The following is a 23412-nucleotide window of genomic DNA, read 5'->3' as shown; positions in this document are numbered from 1 at the left end:
TGAATAGAGCAGCAATGAACATGGTTGAGCAAGTGTTTTTGTGGTGAAGTGAAGGTCCTTTGGGTATATGCCTAAGAATGGTGTAGCTGGATCTTGAGGTAGATCAATTCCCATCTCCCCAAGGAACTGCTACACTGATTTCTATAGAGGTTGTACAAATTTGCACTCCCATCAGCAATGGATGAGTGTTCTGCTCATTTTAATTCTTGCTAGTATGAGCTTGTGTTATTGATATTAGCCACTGTGTTATTGATATTAGCCATTCTGTCAGGTATAAGATGAAATCTCAAAGTAATTTTGATTTGTATTTTCCTGATTGATAAAGATACTGAACATTTCTTTAAGTGTTTCTCAGTCATTTGAATTTCCTCTACTGAGTATTCTCTTCATATCTTTTTGGAATTTTGGTTTAGTGATCATAAATTCTTTTAGTTTGCATTTATCATAGAAGGATTCTTTGTTCTTTAACCGGGAAGGATAGCTTCATTGGCTACAGTGATTTGGATTGCAGTGATTGTCATTTAAAGCTTGAATACATCATTTTTTATCTCTTAGTTTTGGAATTTTTCAAATATGTTGTTAATTTAATAATTTTGCCTTTAAATTTGACTTTTTTTCTCTTCCAGCTTTCAATGTTCTTTATTTATTATGTACACTTAGTTTTTAAAGTATATTATATGAGGAAATTTTGTTCCTGTCTTTGCAGTTTGGATTTGGGTGTATGTATGTATGTATGTATATATGTATGTATGTATCTATCATCTATCATGTATCTATCTATGTATCTATGTATCTATCTATCTATTTATCTATCATCTATCTATCTATCTATATCTATATCTATCTATCTATCTATCTATCTATCTATCTATCTATCTATCTATCTATCTATCTATCTAATCTATCATCTGTCTTCCTTCTTTCCTTCCTTCCTTTCTGCAAAAATTCTCTCATACACTCCATCTTGACTACAGTTTCCCCTTCCTCTACTGCTCCCAGTCCCCCGCCCACCTCATTTCTCCTCTATGCCAGATCAACTCCTTCTCCATTTTCCTTTAAAAAATAACAAGTCTCCCAGGGATATCAACCAACATGGCATAAGAAGTTACAATAAGACTAAGCGCCGGGCGTGGTGGCGCACGCCTTTAATCCCAGCACTCGGGAGGCAGAGCCAGGCGGATCTTTGTGAGTTCGAGGCCAGCCTGGGCTACCAAGTGAGCTCCAGGAAAGGCGCAAAGCTACACAGAGAAACCCTGTCTCGAAAAAACCAAAAAAAAAAAAAAAAAAAAAAAAAAGACTAAGCACAACCCTCATATCAAGGCTGGATGTGAGGCAACCCAGTAGGAGGAAAAGGATCCTAAGAGCAGGCAAAAGAGTCAGCAACATCCCCAATCCCACTATTAGGAGTTATACAAGAACATCTAGCTACATAATCATAACTTATATGCAAAGGACCTAACTCAGCCCCATACAGGCTCTGTGATTGTCACTTCAGTCTCTGTGATCTCGCATGAGCCCTGCTTAGTTGATTATGTGGGCTTTCTTCTCATGGTGTCCTCAACCCTTCTGCATCCTACAATCCTTCCTCTCCCTCTATTGTGCAGTTCCCTTGACTCTGCCTGGTGTTTGGCTGTGGCTCTTTGTATCTGCTTGCTTCATTTGCTGGATGACACCTTTCTGATTACAACTGAGCTAAGCCTCAATCTATCAGAACATCATTTGTAATAATTTCATTGAATTTTTTTTTTCCTAGTCATGTTTGGTTCTAGCCTGGGTCTCTGGGCTGTCCAGTCTCTGGTTCCTGGCCATCTAGGCAGGATGCATTACTTTCTATTAATTTGGAAAATTTCTGCTCTAATATTATTTAATGTATTTTCTTTTTTTTTTTCGGTTTTTTTGAAACAGTGTTTCTCTGTGCCTTTCCTGGATCTTGCTCTGTAGACCAGGCTGGCCTGGAACTCACAGAGATCCACCTGCCTCTGCCTCCCGAGTGCTGGGGTTAAAGGCGTGTGCCACCACCGCCCGGCCAAATGTATTTTCTATACCTTTAGTTTATACTTCTTATATGCCCATGATTCATCAGTTTTGTCTTTTAATAGTGCTCTTCAGATTTTATGTTCTTTTTATACTTTTTTGTTATGTTTATGATTCACTTATTCTGTCTTCAACCATTGATATTCTGTTTTCCACTTGATCCATTGTATTGGTGAGACTTTAAGGGTTTTAAAATTTAACTTACTGAGCTTCTCATTTCAAATTTTCAATTTGACTTTTCAGCACTTTTATTTCAATTTTGAAAATTATTTCATATATTGTATTTAGCTTTCATTCAGTTAGTTATACTGTTAATTTATTCAAGAACTTATTCACATCTTCTATGATTTTTATGAATCTTCTTATGATCATTTTCTGAATTCTTTGCCTGGGATTTCATATACTTTAATCTCATTGGAACCCACTCTGTGGAATTCATAATTTTCAGAGTTGTGTTGTTTTGATTTCTTATATGTTTTATGTTTCTGCATTTGGGCATGTGCACCTTAGATTATGTTATTGGCTGGATTTTGTAAACTTTCTGTATCCTTTTAGTTGAAGTATTTCCAATGGTCAAGTAGAATTTTGTTGCAGTAACAGTGAGAAGAAATTTCTTCCCACTGGGATGAGGTTGTAGCTCAGTAGACAAGTCTTCAGATGGCATGGCACACTTGGGGCACTCACCATGGTTATCAGTGCTATTCCAAGCATAGAATGCTAAGTGAGCTAGCTATCACATCTATGAAAATATAGTAATAGTGAATTGAAAATTTTAATTTTAGTAACTTTTGAATAAAAAAATGAGACTAGTACTATGCATACTCAGATATCAGTTAAAAGTGTGAGAATGAAAAGAAAATAAGCAGAGTAAGTTAAGTTATTACTGTTAGAGAAGTAGAAAAGGGAAAAGAATATACAAGGGAGGAAACAATAAAGTGAGTAGATGAGTCAGCTCCAGCTAAAGATAGAGTGAGAAGAGAAACAAGAAGAGAAATGCAATCAGACAACCTAAAGCAATCCCTGGACTCAGGGGGCTGAGGCAATGAGATCTTCAGCTTCAGGCCAGCATAAATACTATGGGAGTGCCTGTCTCAAAAAAAGAGGAGGGGAAAAAGGAGGAGAGGAGAGCAGAGGGGAAGAGAGGAGAAAAAAGGAGAAGTGAGTGGAAGGGGGAGAGAGAGAGAGAGAAGAAAGGAAGCAAAGAGAAGAGAAGGGAAGGGCAAAGGACAAAGGACAGAGTTTGCTCAAAAATTAGATATTAAATAAGAGAAGTACAACTGTGAAGAGAAGAGAACAGGAGAAAAACTATGGTAAATTTTACATGTATTTGCATGGCTTTGTCTAATTTAGTCATCATGATTTAAGCAATCCCCATAAAAGTTCTATAAAGAAGGGAAAGAAAAAAGAAAAACATAAATGTATAAAAAGAAAAATATAAAAGAAGGGAGGAATGAAGTAAAATAGAAATAAAAAAGATAAAACAGACACAGCAATAACAGAAAAATAAAAGAAGATTTGTATGTATGTTTTTGTACATATAAGTAAAAGTACACAGATGAGTATGTTAAATTTAGGAACACACACATATATATGTGTGTATATGTGTGTACATATATGCATGCAATAACAATGAAAAGAGGCCATGAATTTGAAGGAGAGTGGGGAGGGGTATAGGGGAGAGCTTGGAGGAAGAAAAGGGAAGGGAGAAATCTAAATATGTTATAATCTCAAAAAATAAAAAAAGATAAAGACTGACTTTCTGTTCCCTAATGATGTCACTCACCAAGGCATAGATAAAAAATCTGCCTCTATGAAGTCATTTTCTCAAGTGGTGGGATATGTCTGTCACTATTATACTTTTCCTTCTCTGGCTTTTTGGGACGTCCTAATATTTTTTGCTTAAAGAAAAATTTTCCATATAATATATTCTGATCATGGTTTCCTTTCCCCCAACACCTTCTAGATCTCTCCACTCACCCATCCAATTCCCCATCCACCCAATTCCATACCATTATTTTCTCTTTCTCTCTAGAAAACAAATGGCAAATAAAACTAGACCAGAATTAAAAAAACCTCACAAGAAATACACCCCCCATAAAACACAAAACTAGAAACCATAATATATAAGCAAAAAGATCAATAAGATGAAAAATGCCCAAAGTAATATGAGACAAAAAGTCTCAAAAATATCATTGATTTTGTTTCATGTTGGCTGTCTACTGCGGAACATGGGCTCTACCCTTAAGTGTGATTATTATACCCAGTGAAATTGCATTGAAGAAAACTAATATTTTTTTAATGATTAAATGAGTTTTATTTATGTATTTATTAATCTATCTCTTGAATTTTTATTAAAAAATTAAATATAATACTTTCATTAATTTTTAAACATGAATTTAATGTATTTTGATCATATCTACCTGTATTGGTTTGAATGAAAATGGCCCCCATAGTCTCATAGGAAATTGCGCTATCAGGAATTGTGGCCTTGTTGGAGGAAGTGTATCACAGGGGTGGGCTTTGAGGTTTCAGAAGCTCAACCTAGGCCCAGTGGCTCGCTCTTCCTTCTTTCTGCCTGAGGATCTGGGTGTAGAATTCTCAGCTACTTTTCCAGCACCATGTCTGCCTGCATGCTGCCTTGCTCCCCACCATGACAATGGAACCACTGAACTGCAAACCAGCCCCCAGTGAAATGTTTTCCATTATAAGAGTTGCCGGCTGGGCGATGGTGGCACATGCCTTTAATCCCAGCACTTGGGAGGCAGAGCCAGGCGGATCTCTGTGAGTTCGAGGCCAGCTTGGGCTACCAAGTGAGTTCCAGGAAAGGCGCAAAGCTACACAGAGAAACCCTGTCTCGAAAAACAACAACAACAACAACAACAACAACAACAACAACCAACAAAAAAGAGTTGCCATGGTCGCAGTATCTCTTCACAGCAAGAGAAAACCTAAATAAGATAACCACCATTACTTCTTCCACTAATTCCTTTCAGATCTAACCCTACCTCTCTACCCTCCTACCTTAACTTGATGTCCTTGTTTTCTTTTTAATAACCCAACATGTCTAATATGTAGGTATTGAGTCATTTATTGGAGCATGATTAGCTAGCTGACCAGGAACTAAACTTGTCTTAGTTGGGGTTTCTGTTGTCAGAGTAATGACCATAGCTAAAAGCAATGTGGGGAGGGAAATATTTATTCTACTTTATAGCTTACAGGACATCACTAAGGAAAGTCAGGGAAGGAGCTTGGAGCCAGGAACTGAAGCAGATGTTATGGAGGGATATTGCTTACTGGTTTACTTCTCATAGCTTGCTCACACTGCTTCTTTATACAACACAGGATAACTGTCTTGAGGTTAACATTACCCCCACTGTGGGCTGGGCCCTCCCACATCAATCATTAATCAAGAAAATGTTCCATAGACTTGTCTACAGGCCAATGTGGCAGGCATTTTCTCAATTGATGTTTCTTTTCCCCAGATGGCTGAACTTGTGCCATAAAATGCTGATTGGCCAGTAGGCAGGTAGGAAGTATAGGTGGGACAAGTAGAGAAGAGAATTCTGGGAACAGGAAGGCTGAGTCAGGAGACACCAGCCTGCAACCCAGGGAGCAACATGTAAAGGCAACAGGTAAAGCCACAGAACATGTGGCAACATATAGATTAACAGAAATGGGCTGAGTATAAGAGTAAGAGCTAGACAATGGTAGGCCTGAGCTAATGGCCGAGCAGTTTAAATGATATAAGCGTCTATATGTTTATTTTATAAGTGTGCTATGGGACTGCCAGGGCTTGGTGGGACCCGGAGAGGAAAACTCTAGCTACATTGCCAAGTTGACATAAAGACTAGTCAATACACACTCTTGAAGAAGCCTTGTTCAACCTCAGTAGGAGGGCTTTTTCTTGTCTTATTGCATCCTGTTCTGTCCTGTTTGGCTGTCATCTTTTGGAGGCCTGATCTGTTCTGAAAAGGAAACATACAGGGAGTGAATCTAGAGGAGAGGGGAGGTGTGGAGGAGCTAGGAGGAGTGGAGGAGGGAAAACTATGGTTGGGATGTACTGTATGAGAGGAGAATCTATTTTTAATAAAAAGAAAGAATACTGACTTTTCCTCCTCCAGAAGCCAGTGATTGTCAATAGCTCCTCAGTTTGGGCTGGGGAAGAGTCTGTGAGTCCCTGTTTCCTCTACGCTGGAATTTTGACTCTTGATTTTGTGTAGACAACAGTTGTTGTGAGTCCATGAGTGCAGTAGTTCTGTTGTGTTCAGAAGACACTGTTTTAGTCTGGTCCCCACCAATCCCTGGGTATTACAATCTTTTTGCTCCCTCTTCTGCAATGGTCCCTGACCCTTGGGGAGGGAGCGTAATACAGATGTCTCATTTGTGGCTGAGCACCCTGAAGAAACTTGTTTTCTGCACTTTGACAGTTGTGAATTTTTGTCTTAATCACCATCCTCTGCACAAAAAGTTCTTTGATGAGGTCTGAGAGCTTCACTAATCTATGGACATAGAGATACAAATTTAGAGGATAACTTGATACCATGTCCATTTTACAAAATACTACTAGCAGGTTCACCTCTGGGGCCTGTGAGCTCTGCAATAATGGGTTCTTGGCCAGATTTCTAGTACCAGGCATATGTTTTTTTTTCCACTGTGGAGGAGACCTTAAATCCAATCAGAAAGCCATTAATTTACTCCCAGACCATTTGTGCCACAACAACACCCACAGGCATATCTAGTCGTACGGTGATTATTGTAGCTCATAGGATTCATAGCTGGGTAAGACTGTTGATGACACCCCCTCCCACCGCAGCAGCCTGCATAACACCATCCTGGACTATGCAAGCTAGCCATTAGGGAGCAAACTTCTTGGCCAGTACCAACTTGATTTCTCCATGTCCTGAGACCAGATTGCATAGTATTTTCAGCAACAGGATGGCCACACATTTAGTGTATGTTTTTCCATTAAGGATTAGAGTCAAGACACAAAAATGATGAAAATCTGTAAAGATAACTGACACATAAAATGTTTTCTGATTATGAACTTTTAACTTTAATTTAGAATCTACATAACATAGTTCAGCAATTATACTGTTTAGCATTCTATGTTGGAGAGAATTCTTTTTAAAAAATAATTCTTCTTTGCTTATAGATATGATGCTGAAGTAGATAATGCATGTGGAAACATATACAGAAAATTTAAAAAATATACATTATCACAGTTCTGTTAGTTATCATTTACTTTCACATTTATATTGATATCAGACACATTATTATAATGAGTTGAGGGAATGACCTTATTTCATAAAGCTTTAAGTGATGCAAATTTGAACATAGGTAGATGAATAGAATTTGTTATATGGAAAAAAACTCTGACATCTAATTTTCTCTGTGACATCCATGCTCATTCCTATTATATTTCACTCTTGGGCTTTACATGAATAATATGTCAAGATTTGTACTTAAGGTTCCCATATGCTAAAATGGGCCTGTATATATAGCTGTTTTAATTTTAAAACTATAAACATGCCATATTCCATAAAGAATGTGGACTAAGGACCCAATTTCAGTTCTTAAATAACATGTCCTGTTAAAGAATATCAGATGCTTTGAAAATTTTACTTTTATTTCATGTTTAAAGAATGAACTCTTATGAGCAATGTGGCCTTTAACATCTTGTTGGTCCTGCTTAACTTCAATGCAACTTATGAAACTTTCATCTTTCATACCTTGATAAATTTGACATTTTTTGATAATGTCTAACTAAAGTTTTATTTTTGCCTTAAAATTAGTTCTTTAAAATTTTAAAACTGCTTGACAGTGTCATACATTTATTTGTTCAATGGATTTCATTTACTTTGCTCCCCTCCCATTTTCTTCTTATTCTCTTTTCTCTCCCACTAAATCTTTTCTTCTCAAGTTCCATATGGGAAATTCTTGCACACATGTGCATAAAATAGGGCTGCTAATTACTCTTTTTTGTTTTGGGAAAAGCTCTCACTATTGCCTTGGGTGTCCTAAAACTCACTATGTAGACCAGGCTGGCCTTAAACTCATAGAGATCTGCCTACCTCTGCCTCCCAAATGCTGGAATTAAAGTCCTATAACTCCAATCTCTGCATTAATTACTTTCAATATAAATAATATTACTTTAATCAGGAAAGGATATTTCTTATTGTATATTTTATCTTAAAAGAATATTTTCCTGTGGTAATAGTTTTGTAGGGAATGATTTTGCTATTCAAAAGTAGTATTTCATTTGGGTTTCTCTAAAGTAGATATACATAGAATGAGACAAATAACAGAAAATGATCAATAATGAAATTATTCTAGTATTGAATATATAAAAACTGAGAAATATTGAGAGCTGTTTATGAACCTGAAATTAAATGTGTGGAATTTATCATCAAACTGCTTCCATTGAATATTTAGAAGCATTGTTGGGTATTGGTTTAATTATTTATTTTTCTCCAATCCTCTTGTTTGTTTTCAAAAGGTGTCCAAGTAATATAAAAGAGAAAAATATAACACGTGTCTCAGAATTCCATCTCATGGGACTCTCAGATGATCCTCGGCTTCAGCCTATACTCTTTGCACTGTTCCTGTTCATGTACTTGGTCACAATGCTTGGGAACCTGCTCATCATCCTGACGGTCAGCTCTGATTCACACCTCCACAGTCCGATGTACTTTTTCCTCTCTAACTTATCATTGGCTGACATCAGTTTCACCTCCACCACACTGCCAAAGATGATAGTGGACATCCAGACTCACACCAGAGCCATCTCCTATTCAGGATGCCTGACTCAAATGTCCTTTTTCATGCTTTTTGGGTGTTTGGACAGTCTGCTTCTAGCTGTGATGGCTTATGATAGGTTTGTGGCTATCTGCCATCCTTTGCACTACCAGGTCATTATGAACCCTCGTCTTTGTGGCTTGTTGGTTTTTGTGTCTGTTCTCATCAGCCTTTTGGTCTCTCAGCTGCATAATTCAGTAGTATTACAACTTACCTACTTCAAGAGTGTGGACATTTCTCATTTCTTCTGTGATCCTTCTCAACTTCTCAATCTTGCCTGTTCTGATACCTTTACTAATAACATAGTCATGTATTTTGTTGGTGCCATCTCTGGCTTTCTTCCTATCTCTGGAATTTTTTTCTCTTACTATAAAATTGTTTCCTCTATTCTTAGAATGCCATCTCCTGGTGGGAAGTACAAAGCCTTCTCCACCTGTGGCTCACATCTGTCAGTTGTTTGCTTATTTTATGGGACTGGCCTTGGAGTATACCTCAGTTCAGCTGTCTCATTGTCTCCCCGGAAGGGTGCAGTAGCATCAGTACTGTACACCGTGGTAACTCCCATGCTCAACCCTTTTATCTACAGCTTAAGAAATAGGGACATCAAGAGGGCTATGTGGCAGCTCCTCAGAAAAACAGTCTAATCTCAGGACCTATGCCATTCATTTTGTATCTTTTGTAAATCTGTCTCACAGAATTCCCAATTCTTACAATATCCATGGCAATATTCATTTGTTTAATATTGCTTTAATAACGACACAATTGAAATCAACCCTCTTCCTCATATATTTAGAAAGCAGGAAGGCAGTAAATTCTTCCTCCCTTCCATATTATAAGAAAATGCTCTAACTAGCATCCTGCCATTCTTAATTGGTAGAGGCAAACACCGAGCACTAGGGATTATGTGCTTATTAAATGGGATCACTATGCTGGGTGAAATATGTGTGATATACAATTTTCTCTTATAGAAACAAAAATGGTACTTTTCTACCCTTCTTTATGTGTCTCTTCAGAAATGCTCCACAAGTGTTTGCTTTTACTTCCCTGGAAGGTTGATCATGTTACAGTGGATGACTTCACTTCCAGACATGAATAGGCAATGCTATTGGTCTCAGTGTGTTAAAAAGGAGAACAAGAAATTGGGAGGGAGTGGAAGTTGATCTAGGAGGAGTTGAATGGGGCACACAGGGTGAATGTGACCAAAATACACTGTATGTATTTATGAAATTCTCAGAGAACAAAATAAAAACATTATATCTTAAGGATTTGATTTTTATTCAATAGATGTTGTCTGCGAGGATGTAGGTTATTGGTAGTCAAGCCTGTGTTTATGAAATTGTCCAAGGCATTTATAAAAGTTACTGATGCTTATGGGGATCTTTCAAAGGATATGATTCATAACACCCACACTGTGGCTTACAACCGTCTGTAACTTGAGTTCTAGCAGATCCTGCGCAGCCTTCTGGCCTTTGTAGGCACTACATGCATTTGGTGCACAAATTTACATGGAGGCAACACTCATATGCATAAAATAAATATAAAAAAGATATAAATAAAAACCTTTAAAAGTACTGATGCCTGTGTTTCCTATTCAGTGCTTTTGATTTCCTGAAAGGTGTGTGACTGAACACAAATTTTTAAAGGCACCTAAGGTTGATTCTGAAAAATATACTGATGTATTTATAGTCACTTCCTTGTATAAAATGAAAATTGCATTGCTGGTTTCAGGATTCTCTATGATCTTGACACTAATTGTGAGCTTGGGTGGTAACATTGTTAGACTTTATAGAGTTTTAAAATACATATGGCTAGTTCATTTTTAAAAATTGGGAAGTTATACATCTCAGTTTTTAAAAATGTTTGTCTTTCTCTATAACCCTTTTAGAATTTCCCTAATGTAAACATTTCAGCTTTATTATATCACATAATTCCATTAATATATCTCTGCTTTTCTTCATTCTTTCTCATTTGCTTCACTGATTCAATGGTTTCAAATAATCTGTGCTTAAGGTCATTGATTCTTCTTTGTGCTTAGTAGAATCTATTAAGAACACCTTACTGATCATTTCAATTGGGTTATTGTGTTCCTCAACTTTAAAATTGTTGTATTCTAATAATCTATATGTGATTGTACCATTTTGTTTATACATCATTTTACTAATTTTTGTCTGTGTAGCACCCCCATTTATTGACCTCCCTTTGTCTGTTTGAATTTGTTGTTTAATAAATCATAGATCACTATTTTTTTTTAAAGGAAATTTGAAGAGCTGCTTGCCTATAATTTAATTTATTTCTTTGGTTGGGCCATGTTTCGTTTTCTTGTCCCTTTGTATGTTTTGTATTTTGTTGTTGAGGTTAAAAAAATGCCAATTCTCACAAGTTTTACAGGTTGGCTTCATACAGGGAAAGACTTTTATCAATGGACAGGCTAAAAACTCTGGGTGATTCCCAAACATTTCCCAATGATTATCTTCTCTAGGAATGGGTATATGTGCTTTTTAATCAAGGAGTCTTCTCTCTCTTCTCAAGAGTCCATAATCTTTTGTTTCAACCATTGTCTGTCCCTGGCACTGAATTCTCTCTGATGCTTTATAAAATATCTTAGAAGTTTTGTCTATGGGCCTGGTACTGTCATTTCAAATGTATTGTCATTAATTTCAGTGCTTCAAGTCATACAGCACTAAAACTAGTTCTTTAGGAACACAATGAAAAGATAAAGATAAAAATTTAGACAAGTATTTTGCCTTAATTATTCATTCCAAGATAGAACCTCAGAGTTGGAATCTTTCCCCCAATTTTACCATCTGGTTTTTGGGCATGGGAGCCTCTCTGGTGGGCAAATGAAACAAACTTTCTTATTCACTGTGATACTGCTATTGGTTTTGCACTTCCCTGAAACGCTGACCTTTCTTAACCAGTTCATGGAGTTCCCACAAGGAAATTTGCTACATGTATGTTATTGTCAGTGTCTCTGTGGAGGACTGAAGTCTAGGGCTTTCTGTCATTTTGCTGCTGTTACTATGGCCAAAAGTCTATTTCATTAAAGAGAGTTAATTAGCCAGAAACACACATAAAAAGTTTAAAGAAAACACATTGTGGAGGGAAATGAACTTGATGAGAAAAGAAAGAATACATTGAGAACATTGGTTGACTGTGGACACAGAATTCATTGTGACATCTTGCTGCTGGGAGAAAAAGCAAGATCTTTTTACATTTTTGAGTAAATGGACAGAATCTGCTGAAGAGATCTGCTGCACCTATGACAATATTTTGGGAAAGCTTGGATGAAAACATTGTGGTTTGATGGGTTGTGTAATGTGCTAGGCAGAAAAGGTGTATAATGATAAGGCACTTACAGAACATCATGGGTCCTCACGATCATGCAAAATTCTTTAGGTGATAAAAAAGTTAATTTCATCCCATGTATTAACTCTTTCATAATGTTTATCTGCTCCTCCTAGAGGCATTTAATCAGGAGGTACATATCTAACTTTGTTCCTGAGCCCAGAACCTCAGCTCTCACTGCTCACTGAATGTGAAGGGGCAAGAGAATCTCTTTCCTTCCTTTATTATGCCTCATTACTAAGGAAGCTTACTTCAGGAATGTTGTAAAGCTCATCATGTGTTGCATGTATCATGGGAAACACTGCTTCACAACCAGCAGGTTTATTGTATGAGGTACACTTTGTCCCAAAGTGTAAAATTTCACCAAAGGAGCCAATGACATTTAACAAATTGGTCTATGGGGGGAGGGGGTCTGAAAAGATTGTCAGCAAGAATTCCTTTTTTTTATTATTAGTTTTTTTTGCTTTTGTTTTCTAGACAGAGTTTCTTTGTGTAACAGCTCTGGTTGTCTTGGGAACCATTTTGTAGACCAGGTTGGTCTCAACCTCATAGAGACCCACCTCCCTCTGCCTCCTGAGTTATTAAAGGCATGTACCACTGCTGTGAGATAATGTCCTTGCACACTGGTTTAATAAAACACTGATTGGCCAGTAGCTAGGCAGGAAGTATAGTCAGGGTGAACAGACAAGGAGAATTCTGGGAAGAGGAAGGTTGAGTCAGGAGTTGCCAGCCAGACACAGAGGAAGCAAGATGTAAAGTACCGGTAAGCCACAAGTCACATGGCAAGGTATAGATTTATAGAAATGGGTTAATTTAAGATATAATAGCTAGCTAGCAAGAAGCCTGCCCAGGCCATAGTTTAAAAATAACATAAGCCTCTGTGTGTTTATTTGGGTCTGAGCAGCTGAGGAACCAGGCAGGACATAGGAAAACTTCCAGTTACATACCACCACAGTGGCTTAATTCTTAACAATTTATTTAGGACATTATAATATAATTACAAGATTTATCCCTGTCCTCTCTTCCCTTCAAATCCTCCCACATATCTCTCCTTGATTATCTTCAAATTCATGTCCTCTTTTTTCATTAATTGTTATTGTATGCATATATGTGTTTGTATATTTAGGTGTATGTGTGTTTGCCTGCATGTTTGTCTGTGCATCACATGTGTACAGTGACCATAGAGCCCAGCGGGCATCAGGTCCCCTGGAACTGAAGCTCTAGATAGTTATGAGCCACCATGTGGGTGCTGGGAATTGAAGTCAGTTCCATTGGAAGAACAGCAAGTGCTCTTAACTGTTGAGACATCTCTATAGCCCTCAAATTCTTGCTCCATGTATAGCTACCAAGAATGCCTCCTATCATATCTATTTGTATGTATCAACTATCTTTGTATCAAGAAAATTAACCTAAATTTTGTTACTCAAGACAGACTATACCTATCTGTAATATTAATGTTGAATATTGCAACATATCACTATTTACACACATTATAACTTATCCATGAGAAATAACTCAACAAGCAGCAAACACAATTTCTAAAAAAAAATATTTATTAAATTTAATTTTACATATCAGCCACGGATTTCCTTGTTCTCCCTCCACCTTCCCCCCAGCCCACCAAACACAATTTTTGAAAGTGATGAAGTGCTCAGAATGAAAAGAGACCTAAATAAAATATATTCTAGAGGAAGGTGATTCCAACTCACGAGGAGAGATCAGAATCACAGGAGATACTGATGAAATTTGATTATGGGGTGACCGTGGTTTATCATAGTGTCAGTGCAAACTCTTCTAGTAGAAGAGAAACCAGGGCACTTCCACAACTGTAAGCCAGAAGCAATGCTATGAGAAGCTGGTTGGGTGTCTGTAGAAATAACCAGCATAGTGAAAATTATATACATCTTCCAGTTTGTCCTCAGGAACTTTTTGTTGATGTGGTAATGATGAGAATTGCAATGGAAAGGCACGTTTTGAGGCCTGGATATTAGTGTGTTTGGATCCCTGATAGAAGATTAAGTGGACAGCAGTGTAGACCCCCTGAAGACACCTACCTCATGGTTCTCATGGCCTTGTTCACTCCTCTCATTTAGTGTGAATAGAACCTAGTGATTTGCTTTCAATTACAAGATGGTTGAAGAAGTAATGGGAAACCATTTCTGGAAGTAGAATAAAACTAACCAGAAGAATGGAAAATAGTGTTTTAGTCCTAGAGTTCCTGAAAACAAAACTATTAAATAATCCCACTGTTCTATAACTAGACATATATTCAAAGAAAATGAAATGTGTTTGTGGAAGAGATATCTGCATTATTATTTTTTAAATTTAATGGCATTTTATTTATTTTGTGCATATATGTGTGTAGCATGAGGCTGAAAAGTTCTTATTTATAAAATCAAACCTGAGGCCAATTATTGGGGTGAACACTGGAAGATCAGAGTGCCAGAACAAGCCACAGCTACCTCACCTCACTGGATTCTCAACTGGTCTTGTTTCCTCAGACTGGAGGCTTCTGAGTCTTCATCCAGAATGGGTCTCAGCTGTATTGCTGCTCAAAAGCCTGAATGCTTAACCAGCCAAATGCTTAACCAGCCAAATTGTAGTGGGTAGCCATTCCAGCTTGGATCTGGAAGCTCCAAGCCCCATTGAGACTCTGGCAACTGTCACGCCTACGAGGCGGGGCAAGGGGAGGTGCTGGAAACCTGAGAGCTGGATGGGCAAGTGCTCACTCTGGGCGCGCTCTCTGCGCCTGGACCCTGGATGGTGGAGATTGATTGTGCAGAGCTCCAGAGAACACCGCTGGATTGCTATACGCCTTCCCCAGACCCCCGCAACCTATCCATTCCTTCATTTGTAAGGCATCCACTAAATAAATCTTCCTTTTAACTACGTGGAGTGGCCTTTATAATTTTCTGCAATACAAATGCTTCTAGTTTCTGGTCCTCACACTTTATAAACCTTCCTGCTTTCTACCACCACTCCCTGGAATTAAAGGCTTGCTTTTTGGGATTAAAGGCATGATGAGTCACCATGCCTGCCTGTATCCTTGAACACCATGGATTTCTGCCTCTGGAATGCTAGGATTAAAGGTGTGTGCCACCACTGCCTATCCTTTATGTTTAATATTGTGGCTGCTCTGTCTCTGACCCCAGATAAGTTTATTAGCATGCACAATATTTGGGGGAATACAATACCACATTTCCTCTCTTTTTGTCTAAAATTTTAAAAAGCTTATAACTAATACAAGAAAAATTATATCCAGTAAGTATATACAATATACACAGTCAATACACATTAACAATGTCTAGTCCATTAACATTTGACAGATTCAGATAAAAACTCCATTATATATATTAACAATGTCCAGTCCAGTAGCATCTGAGAAACTCAGACAAAAAAATTTTCATTATTTATCTTATTTAAAACAAGTAGTTCCTTTTTAAAAGTCGATTCCATAATCTCCCTTTTTATCTTATCATATCCATATTCTCTCTTTTTTCTTTTCATAATACATTCAGTAGTCTACCTTTTGTCATTTTTATATCTTCCCCTTTTTCTTCAGTGTAGATTCAGTGATCTACCTATTTATTCTATTATTTCTTTATCATTTTTCTCAGAATAGATTCAATGATCTATCTCATAACTATATTCTCTTTTCCTTTTTGCTTTCTAGGGGTGAAGATATCTTTAGGGAATCTTGAAAAGAAAAAAATTTTGGGTTAATTATCAAGTCCTGTATCATTTGTCCAGTCTCTGCATAATAGGAAAGTTCAGGGCTTGTCACAAGTCCTTGCTCAAGTAGTCTGTCAGGCTGAATCATCTCAGCTAGTCATCTCGAAATTGTCCTGACCAGTTTGTAGTCCAAAGTCGATTTTTCCATGGTGTTAATCAGCCTAGGCTTTATCATAATCCATGTGGAATCATCGTTGTAAGATCCCACCATCCTTTTGAAGATTTCAAAGTCACTGTTAGGCGTGGTCATGGTTCCCTGCAGACTTTTTTTTTTTTTTGCCTCCTCTGTGGTTTAAAGTAATCACAGTCTGATAAATGTCTGTCTCTGGAAACCATGAACATTCTTCCCTAGAAGAGAAAATCTTCACAGCAATTTCTCCCCACCATTTGTCTTGCCAAATTTTTTCAAACTGACCTTGGCCAATGCTTTCTTGTAACATGATGGTCCTGGCAATTCTTCTCTGAACAAGCGGCAGTAAACCCTTTTCCCAGGTAGCAGCATCACCACAGTCACCAACACAATGAGAAGGAGCTGGCAACGTGAAGCAGCAGCCACTGCTTCCATGGTCCCACCACTGTTTGTGGCTCAGTCCGGGTTGAAGCTTCTCCCAAACCTCCTATGCTGGCCTCAAACTCGGGATCCTCCTGCCTCTGCCTCCTTCAGCAAATCCAACCAGTGTGCACCACCACAACCAGCTGAGTGTAGCTGGGGCCACAGGCAAGCGGCTTTTTCATGAATTTGTACCACAAACGTTGGGCGCCAGATGTAGCATGAATCTTAAAAGTTCTTATTAATAAAATCAAACCTGAAGCCAGTTATTGGGGTAAACACGAAGATCAGAGTGCCAGAACAAGCCACAGCTACCTCACCTAGCCAGATCCTCAGCTGGTCTTGTTTCCTCAGACTGGAGGCTTCTGAGTCCTCATCCAGAATGGGTCTCAGCTGAATTGCTGCTCAAAAGCCTGAATGCTTAACCAGCCAAATGCTTCTAGTTTCTGGTCCTCATGCCTTACATACCTTCCTGCTTTCTACCATCACTGCCTGGGATTAAAGGATTGCTTTTTGGGATTAAAGGCATGATGAGTCACCATGCCTGCCTGTATCCTTGAACACATGGATTTCTGCCTCTGGAATGCTAGGATTAAAGGTGTGTGCCACCACTGCCTATCCTGTATGTTTAATATTGTGGCTGCTCTGTCTCTGACCCCAGATAAGTTTATTAGCATGCACAATATTTGGGGGAATACAATACCACATATGTGCACATGTAGGAATATGTGTTTTGTGCCTATTTGTTCCACACTGTGTGTGTGTAGGTCAGCAGATAGTTTTTATAAGGCAGTTCTCTCCTTCTACCCTATTAATTCCAGGGCTGAAATTCAAGTTTTCAGAGTTGGCATCAGATTCCTTTATCTACTGAGTCTCCTGGATGGCCTTACATTTTCATTTTGATTGTAAAACTATTTAGAAGAGTTAGGAAATGGAAACACCCCATGATCCTGTTGATGAGTGGGAAAGGACATACAATGGGAAATGGGAAATATGGGGCATACAGAGGATGGGGTGCTTACCACCATTTTGCTGTTTGAGAGAACATGTATAAAACTGGAAGTACAAGAAACCAAAACGAAGACATTTATACTGTGATATAATTCATGCATGGGAGGCAAGAAGTTGATCTCACAGAAGTTATGATTAAAAATGCCTTGAAAAGTAGGCAGGAGGGAGAAGGAGATGTTAGAAATGTTGATTCAAATGTGTGTGTATATAATGTGTGTGTTTATTTAAAAGCCAGAAGAATGGATTTTGATGATCAAATTAAGCAAATGGACATACTCATCTCAATTTGAACATTATATAATATAACATATATAAAAACATAGTATGTCATATATTTAATTATTGTGATTTATCTGAAAAAGGGAAAACAGCTTGCTTCCTGTTGCCTTTTTATGTTATAAAATAAATATACAAACATCAAAAGTTTTGTCCTATATAATTCCATTGAGAGGAAATGCTAGAACTGAAGACTCAATCCAATTAGTAAAAATGCATATTTCTCTCATACATAAAATACTAACATGAAGGTCTTAACCCATGGTCCTACTGTGGCCATGGTCTGTGGTCCATGCTGCCACCAAATGCCATATTAGGGTCTGTGGAAGTCCATGATCCATGCTTCCACTGATTGTAAATGGTAAGGAGGCTACTTTTGCAGTGGTATCGATGATTGCAGACTCATAGTTGGGAAAGAGGGACATAGAAGGCTTCTGTGGCAACTGCTCCCCACCCCAAAAGAAACAGTCTAGACAGAAAGCCATCAAAGAGAACTCTTAAAAATTGTGATAAGGATGTTGCAGTGTAGCTCTTCACAATTGATGGCTTCTGGCAAGAGTGCAGTTGGGGAAGGAAGCAATTTTCTTTAACTGTCTGGCCACTGGGAGTTTGACCATGCTCCAGTGAGTATATGGGCAACCCAAATTGGACTTTCTTCTTTTTTTGGAGGGGGTGGTCACAGGGGTGGAGGGTCAGACTGGGAAGTGAGTGTTATTGGGGTCCAAGATATGAAATTCCCAAATAATCAATGGAAATATGTTGGAAAAAATACTAGCATGAATAAAGGGAAAGGTAATGGAAACAAGACTTTCTCTTTAGTGACAAAAAGTGAGAAATGGAAATAGTACGTGGTTATTAGTATGGATGATATGCTTCTGTTCGGATTTCCTAAGCAATAGAATGTATCGGCGGCAGATGCCCAAACCCCCAAGCTGAATTAAAAACAGTAGTCTTGTGGGGCATAGTGGTGCACACCTTTAATACCATTATTTGGGACTCAGAGGCAGGCAGATCTCTATGAGTTTGAGGCCAGCCCATTATACATAGAGAGTTCCAGGACAGCCAGGGCTACACAATGTAACCCTGTCTTGAAAAGTAAACTAAAAAACTGTAATCTTAGTTTTACACAAATATTCTATTAACAAAAGCTAGGAAGGTCTGTGGGCAAGCCTTTCCTGAAATTTCCAAGCACATTTTCTCTTTTCCCTTTACTGTTAATAGCAACAAGTCCCCAAAGCAAGGGATAATGTGGACCAATAGGCTAATTAGGAGCTGTGTGCATTGAGCCCCCAAGGTCACACAATTGAAGTAATTACCCAGTACCTTCAGACTTGTGCTTTGCAAGCTTCAATTAATGTTTCTTACCTCCTTTGGACACCTTCATTAACTTGAGCCCGTCTTGTTCAAGCATATAGCCTGTGGCTTTGGTGAATATTATGTGGAAAGGAGAAGTTGGTAATGCCCCTGCAGAGACACATTCTAGTCCAGTAAGTACTAATGGAGATGGTGGGAGGGTAGAGGGACTGTCAGGAACACTGCTTCTTTGTCATCAAGAGATGGCTGTTGGGATGGAGGGCAGGGTAACAGCATGAAAATATTCTGCTCTGATGACTTGCAGCCTTGGTCAGAGAGACTTCTTTTTTCAGTTGGTGACAGTTAATTCAGAGTCACAGAGTTCAAGTGCTGAAAAGACCGTTGAGTGCTCAGTCCCAAGCAGGACATCTGTGTCACACTCTCCACGACTCAGGGAGTATCACATAAGAGCAGGCGGAAAGAATATAAAACTGGAGGATGGGGAGGAGCGCTATGAAATGCTGTCTTCTGGACATGGCGTGGTCATTGCATGCATGAATGTGTAGCAACTGTGACCACCTGCACAAGGCCTACACAAAAGGAATGAAAGTAGAAGGGGACTAGTTGATATAAGAAGGATATCATCATGGGCTAGAGATGGATTGATAAGGGTAATGGGAGAATATAATCATAATATACTGTATACATGTATGAAATTGTCAACGAAAGTAAGTTAAAGAATAGTGAAACTGTAGAAAATCAGAAACATTGCCAAAGATGTATAGTCACTTGATCATTTCACAAAGGAGTTGTTTTAATCCTAACTACAGACACAGTGTTGAGTGATGATAAACTTCTATAATTTTTTTCTAACCACCTTTTAATTTTTAAAAGCTGTCCAAACAATATAGAACTACAAAACCTAACACATGTCTCAGAATTCCATCTCATGAGATTCTCTGATGATCCAGAACTGCAGCCCACCATCTTTGGACTGTTCCTGTCCATGTATCTGGTCACAGTGCTTGGGAACCTGCTCATCATCCTGGCTGTCAGCTGTGATTCCCGCCTCCACACCCCCATGTATTTCTTCCTCTGCAACCTGTCCTTAGCTGACATCTGTTTTATCTCCACCACAGTCCCAAAGATGATTGTGAACATCCAAACTAACAGCAAAGAAATCGTCTATGTGGGCTGCCTTACACAGATGTCATTTTTGATCCTTTTTGGATGTATGGATGGCATGCTTCTGACCGTGATGGCCTATGATAGGTTTGTGGCTGTCTGTCACCCTCTGCATTACTCACTCATCATGAGTCCTCGCCTCTGTGGCTTTTTAGTTTTCCTGTCTCTTTTTGTCAGTCTTGTGGATTCTCAGGCACACAACCTCATTGCCTTACAAATCATATACTTCAAAGATGTAGCAATTTCCAATTTCTTCTGTGACCCTGCACAACTCCTTAATCTTGCCTGCTTTGACACATTGATTAATAACATAGTCATGTATTTTGTTGGTGCCATATCTGGTTTGCTTCCTATCTCTGGAATTTTCTTTTCTTACTATAAAATTGTTTTCTCCATTCTGAGAATACCATCATCAGGAGGGAGGTATAAAGCCTTCTCCACTTGTGGTTCTCATCTGTCAGTCATTTGTTTATTTTATGGAACAGCCATTGGCGTATACCTTGGTTCAGCTGTATCACATTCTCCAAGAAATATTGCGGTGGCCTCACTGATGTACACTGTGGTCACACCTATGCTGAATCCTTTCATTTACAGCCTGAGGAACAAGGACATTAAAAGAGCAGTGAAAAGACTCCACAGCAGAATAGTGTAATTTCATGGCCTGTGGCACCCATTTGGAATGTGGGTTGGTAAATGCAGCAGAGCAAAACTTCTAGACTCATGCATCCTAATTCTGAGTTACATTCACTTTAGGTTTTGATGATTTTAATCCCTTCTTTCATTTCATAATAGAATAGTAGTTAGCAAAGTTGTGGAGAGGGAGGAAGGAGAGTTTAAAAATGTATACAAATTTTTCAATTAGTGAAGTCAAAAATGTACTGGAGATGGTAATGTTACATAACAATGTGAATGTAACTATTACCAATGAAGTAGACACAGCGATACTTAAAATGCTTATTTTTCCATCTGACTAATGTTTGCCATTACAAACAATGACAATAGAGACCACTGAGGCATCAGAAAAAGCATGGAAGAAATGAATACTATACATGAGTTACTCATGAGGTGAGAGGAGCCCTAAATTTTCATAAACATTCATTTTCTGTTTTTCTTCTTTTGCCATTATTACCAGGAATTCACTAGAAATTGAGAAAACTTGGATTAAACTGAGTAACTACAAGGTCATATAGTTGTGAACAATAATCCTTTCCTTCCAGCTTTCAGTTTACTAGTTCCAACCCACAGGGCACCATGGTTGTCTGAATTGGAGCATTTATGAGACACTGCATCACTATCACTCCTGAGGATGGAGCCTGAGCTCCTGGTAAGTAAAGAACATTATTCCTGGCATCCTTGGTCATGATTCCACACATAAGCAGTTCAACTCATGGGTGTTGAAAGGATGGTACATAGAGGAGGGACTTCCAGGAAAACATGTTTTATTAGCAATGGGACAAATATGATCATTTGTATAGCTAGTTGGCAGGATATTGACTTGCAAAATTTCAACTAGGAAGAGCATAATTATATTCTCCGTTAAGGTGGGAATCCTGGAAATTTCATTCAATCCTCTCACACTAGTTCTACTTACCACAGATGCTCTCCACATGCTAGCAAAAAAAAATGTGTCCCTTTAGAGTATTTCCTAGGAACTTCAAAGGACCATGGAAGCAATGTTAAAGATAAAAGGAATGTTTGTAATTGCAACATCATGAAAGATTGATCATTTTGGTTTTAGCTCTGGAGACTGAACCTGGGCAAGCACTCTGAAACTGAACTAAATCCCAAATCTGAAAGCATTCAAGATAAAAGACTCCCTATACTCTGAGCCACATGTTCTGTGTTCATTTTGCGTGTACAGTCTTCTCAAAGCTATAATATGCCATTTTTTGTTATTTTACACATCATTTTTATTATAACCTACTCTAGGTGTTTCAGTAGGAATGGATGAAACAATTTCATAATACAGGCAGGTGTGGTTGTGCAAACTTTTCATCCTAATATTTAGAGCAGAGGCCAGTGAATCTCTGTGAGTGCTAGGCCAGCCAAGGCTATATGGTCAGTCTCCATCTCAAAAGCCAAACCAAAACAAACCAATCCCAAACTAAAACCACAACAACATCAATAACAAGAACAAAGAGATGTCAGAATACAGAACACCTTGCCAAGAGGATTCTGGCAGATTGTTTGTTTATTTGTTGTGTGTATGTAACACACATGCCACAGGGAAGTCACAGAACAACTTGAAGGGGTCAGTATTCTCCTCTAGTGATGTGGGTTCCATGGATTGAACTTAGGTTGTCACACTTAGTTACAATCTTTACTGGTCCCCCCCTCCCCACAGATGGTTTTAACAAACCAGCCACTTCAGTTACCTGATACTTCAGGAAGATTTAGCTTGATCACTGTACTCTTCTCAAGTAGGAGTCTGGTATGTACTTCAGGCATCAGTGGGTGCATCAGCTATAGGATAAATGGCTATAGACCGCAGACCAAGTTCACAGATAGACACACGATAACTCAGCATAGATATCTCCTTGATCCCAATCTGGGATATGATTGCATCTGTCTACATCTCTATGCCTCTTTTAATCTTCTTCACTTAGTCTTGAGAGGAGGCCTGAAATAAGGATTTAATTTTATTCCTGTTAAGACACAAAGGAGAGTTAAACATTTTCTTCCTCTGTTTCAAAATTCAAATTTCTTAAACCCGTTTTTTTTAGGGTTTAGTGGTTTAGTAGAGGAGTCTGTAGTTAGCATTTATCAGAATCTATGTGTGATCCACAGCCCAGGAAAAATGTGTTTTATTTTTGTGTGTGAGTTTGTGTTGTACATGGGTATGTGTTTATTCATTTGTGTTGGCATGTACATAGTTTACATGTATATGCATGCACAAGTTGACATTGTGTTTCTTTCTCCATTGCTTTATACTTTATTTTCTGATGCAGAGTCTCTCAACTGAACATAAAGCTTATTCATCAGCTAATCTAGGTAGGCAGCTCACTCTCTAGATCATTGAGTGGTGGTGTTATAGGTGGTCTCAACATCTCCTCAGCTTTTTACATAAATGTTGAGCATTTGGACTCCAATCCTCATATTTACATTGTAAAAATTTTATTCACTGAACCATCTACATAGCCTGGAAAAATATTCTTGCAGTTAGAAATATAGAAAAATGTTATGGATTGGAT

At 38.3% G+C, this 23412-nt stretch overlaps 2 protein-coding genes across 4 annotated transcripts; both read left to right on the top strand.

The window, feature by feature from the left end:
* Positions 1–8342: 8342 nt before the first annotated feature.
* Positions 8343–9756, top strand: LOC102917567 (olfactory receptor 7E178). Of its 2 annotated transcripts, XM_042282096.2 has the most exons (2): positions 8343–8366; positions 8553–9756. In XM_042282096.2, the coding sequence occupies exons 1-2, from the start codon at positions 8343–8345 to the stop codon at positions 9471–9473; spliced, it is 945 nt and encodes a 314-aa protein (XP_042138030.1). In that variant the 3' UTR covers positions 9474–9756. The 2 variants fall into 2 exon arrangements, with proteins under 2 accessions (XP_042138030.1, XP_006987110.2); XM_006987048.3 differs by lacking the exon at positions 8343–8366 and having other exon boundaries at positions 8530–9756.
* Positions 9757–17716: 7960 nt separating this feature from the next.
* Positions 17717–20873, top strand: LOC102917876 (olfactory receptor 7E178-like). Of its 2 annotated transcripts, XM_016005599.1 has the most exons (2): positions 17717–17729; positions 19948–20873. In XM_016005599.1, the coding sequence occupies exons 1-2, from the start codon at positions 17717–17719 to the stop codon at positions 20871–20873; spliced, it is 939 nt and encodes a 312-aa protein (XP_015861085.1). The 2 variants fall into 2 exon arrangements, with proteins under 2 accessions (XP_015861085.1, XP_006987111.1); XM_006987049.2 differs by lacking the exon at positions 17717–17729 and having other exon boundaries at positions 19908–20873.
* The last annotated feature ends 2539 nt before the right edge of the window (positions 20874–23412 follow it).

This window comes from Peromyscus maniculatus, chromosome 7 (assembly GCF_049852395.1).
Source record: "Peromyscus maniculatus bairdii isolate BWxNUB_F1_BW_parent chromosome 7, HU_Pman_BW_mat_3.1, whole genome shotgun sequence".
In the NCBI taxonomy this organism is placed as follows: domain Eukaryota; kingdom Metazoa; phylum Chordata; class Mammalia; order Rodentia; family Cricetidae; genus Peromyscus; species Peromyscus maniculatus.
The sequence above is the reverse complement of the archived record's forward strand: the minus strand, read 5'-3'. Positions and strand labels throughout refer to the sequence as shown.

What these genes read in the sequence shown, in the direction of transcription:
- LOC102917567 (XM_042282096.2), top strand. Translation starts at nt 8,343, where the DNA reads ATGATCAATAATGAAATTATTCTA. An exon ending in TCAATAATGAAATTATTCTA is followed by an intron (nt 8,367 to 8,552) that starts GTATTGAATATA and finishes AATATAAAAGAG; the next exon opens with AAAAATATAACACGTGTCTC.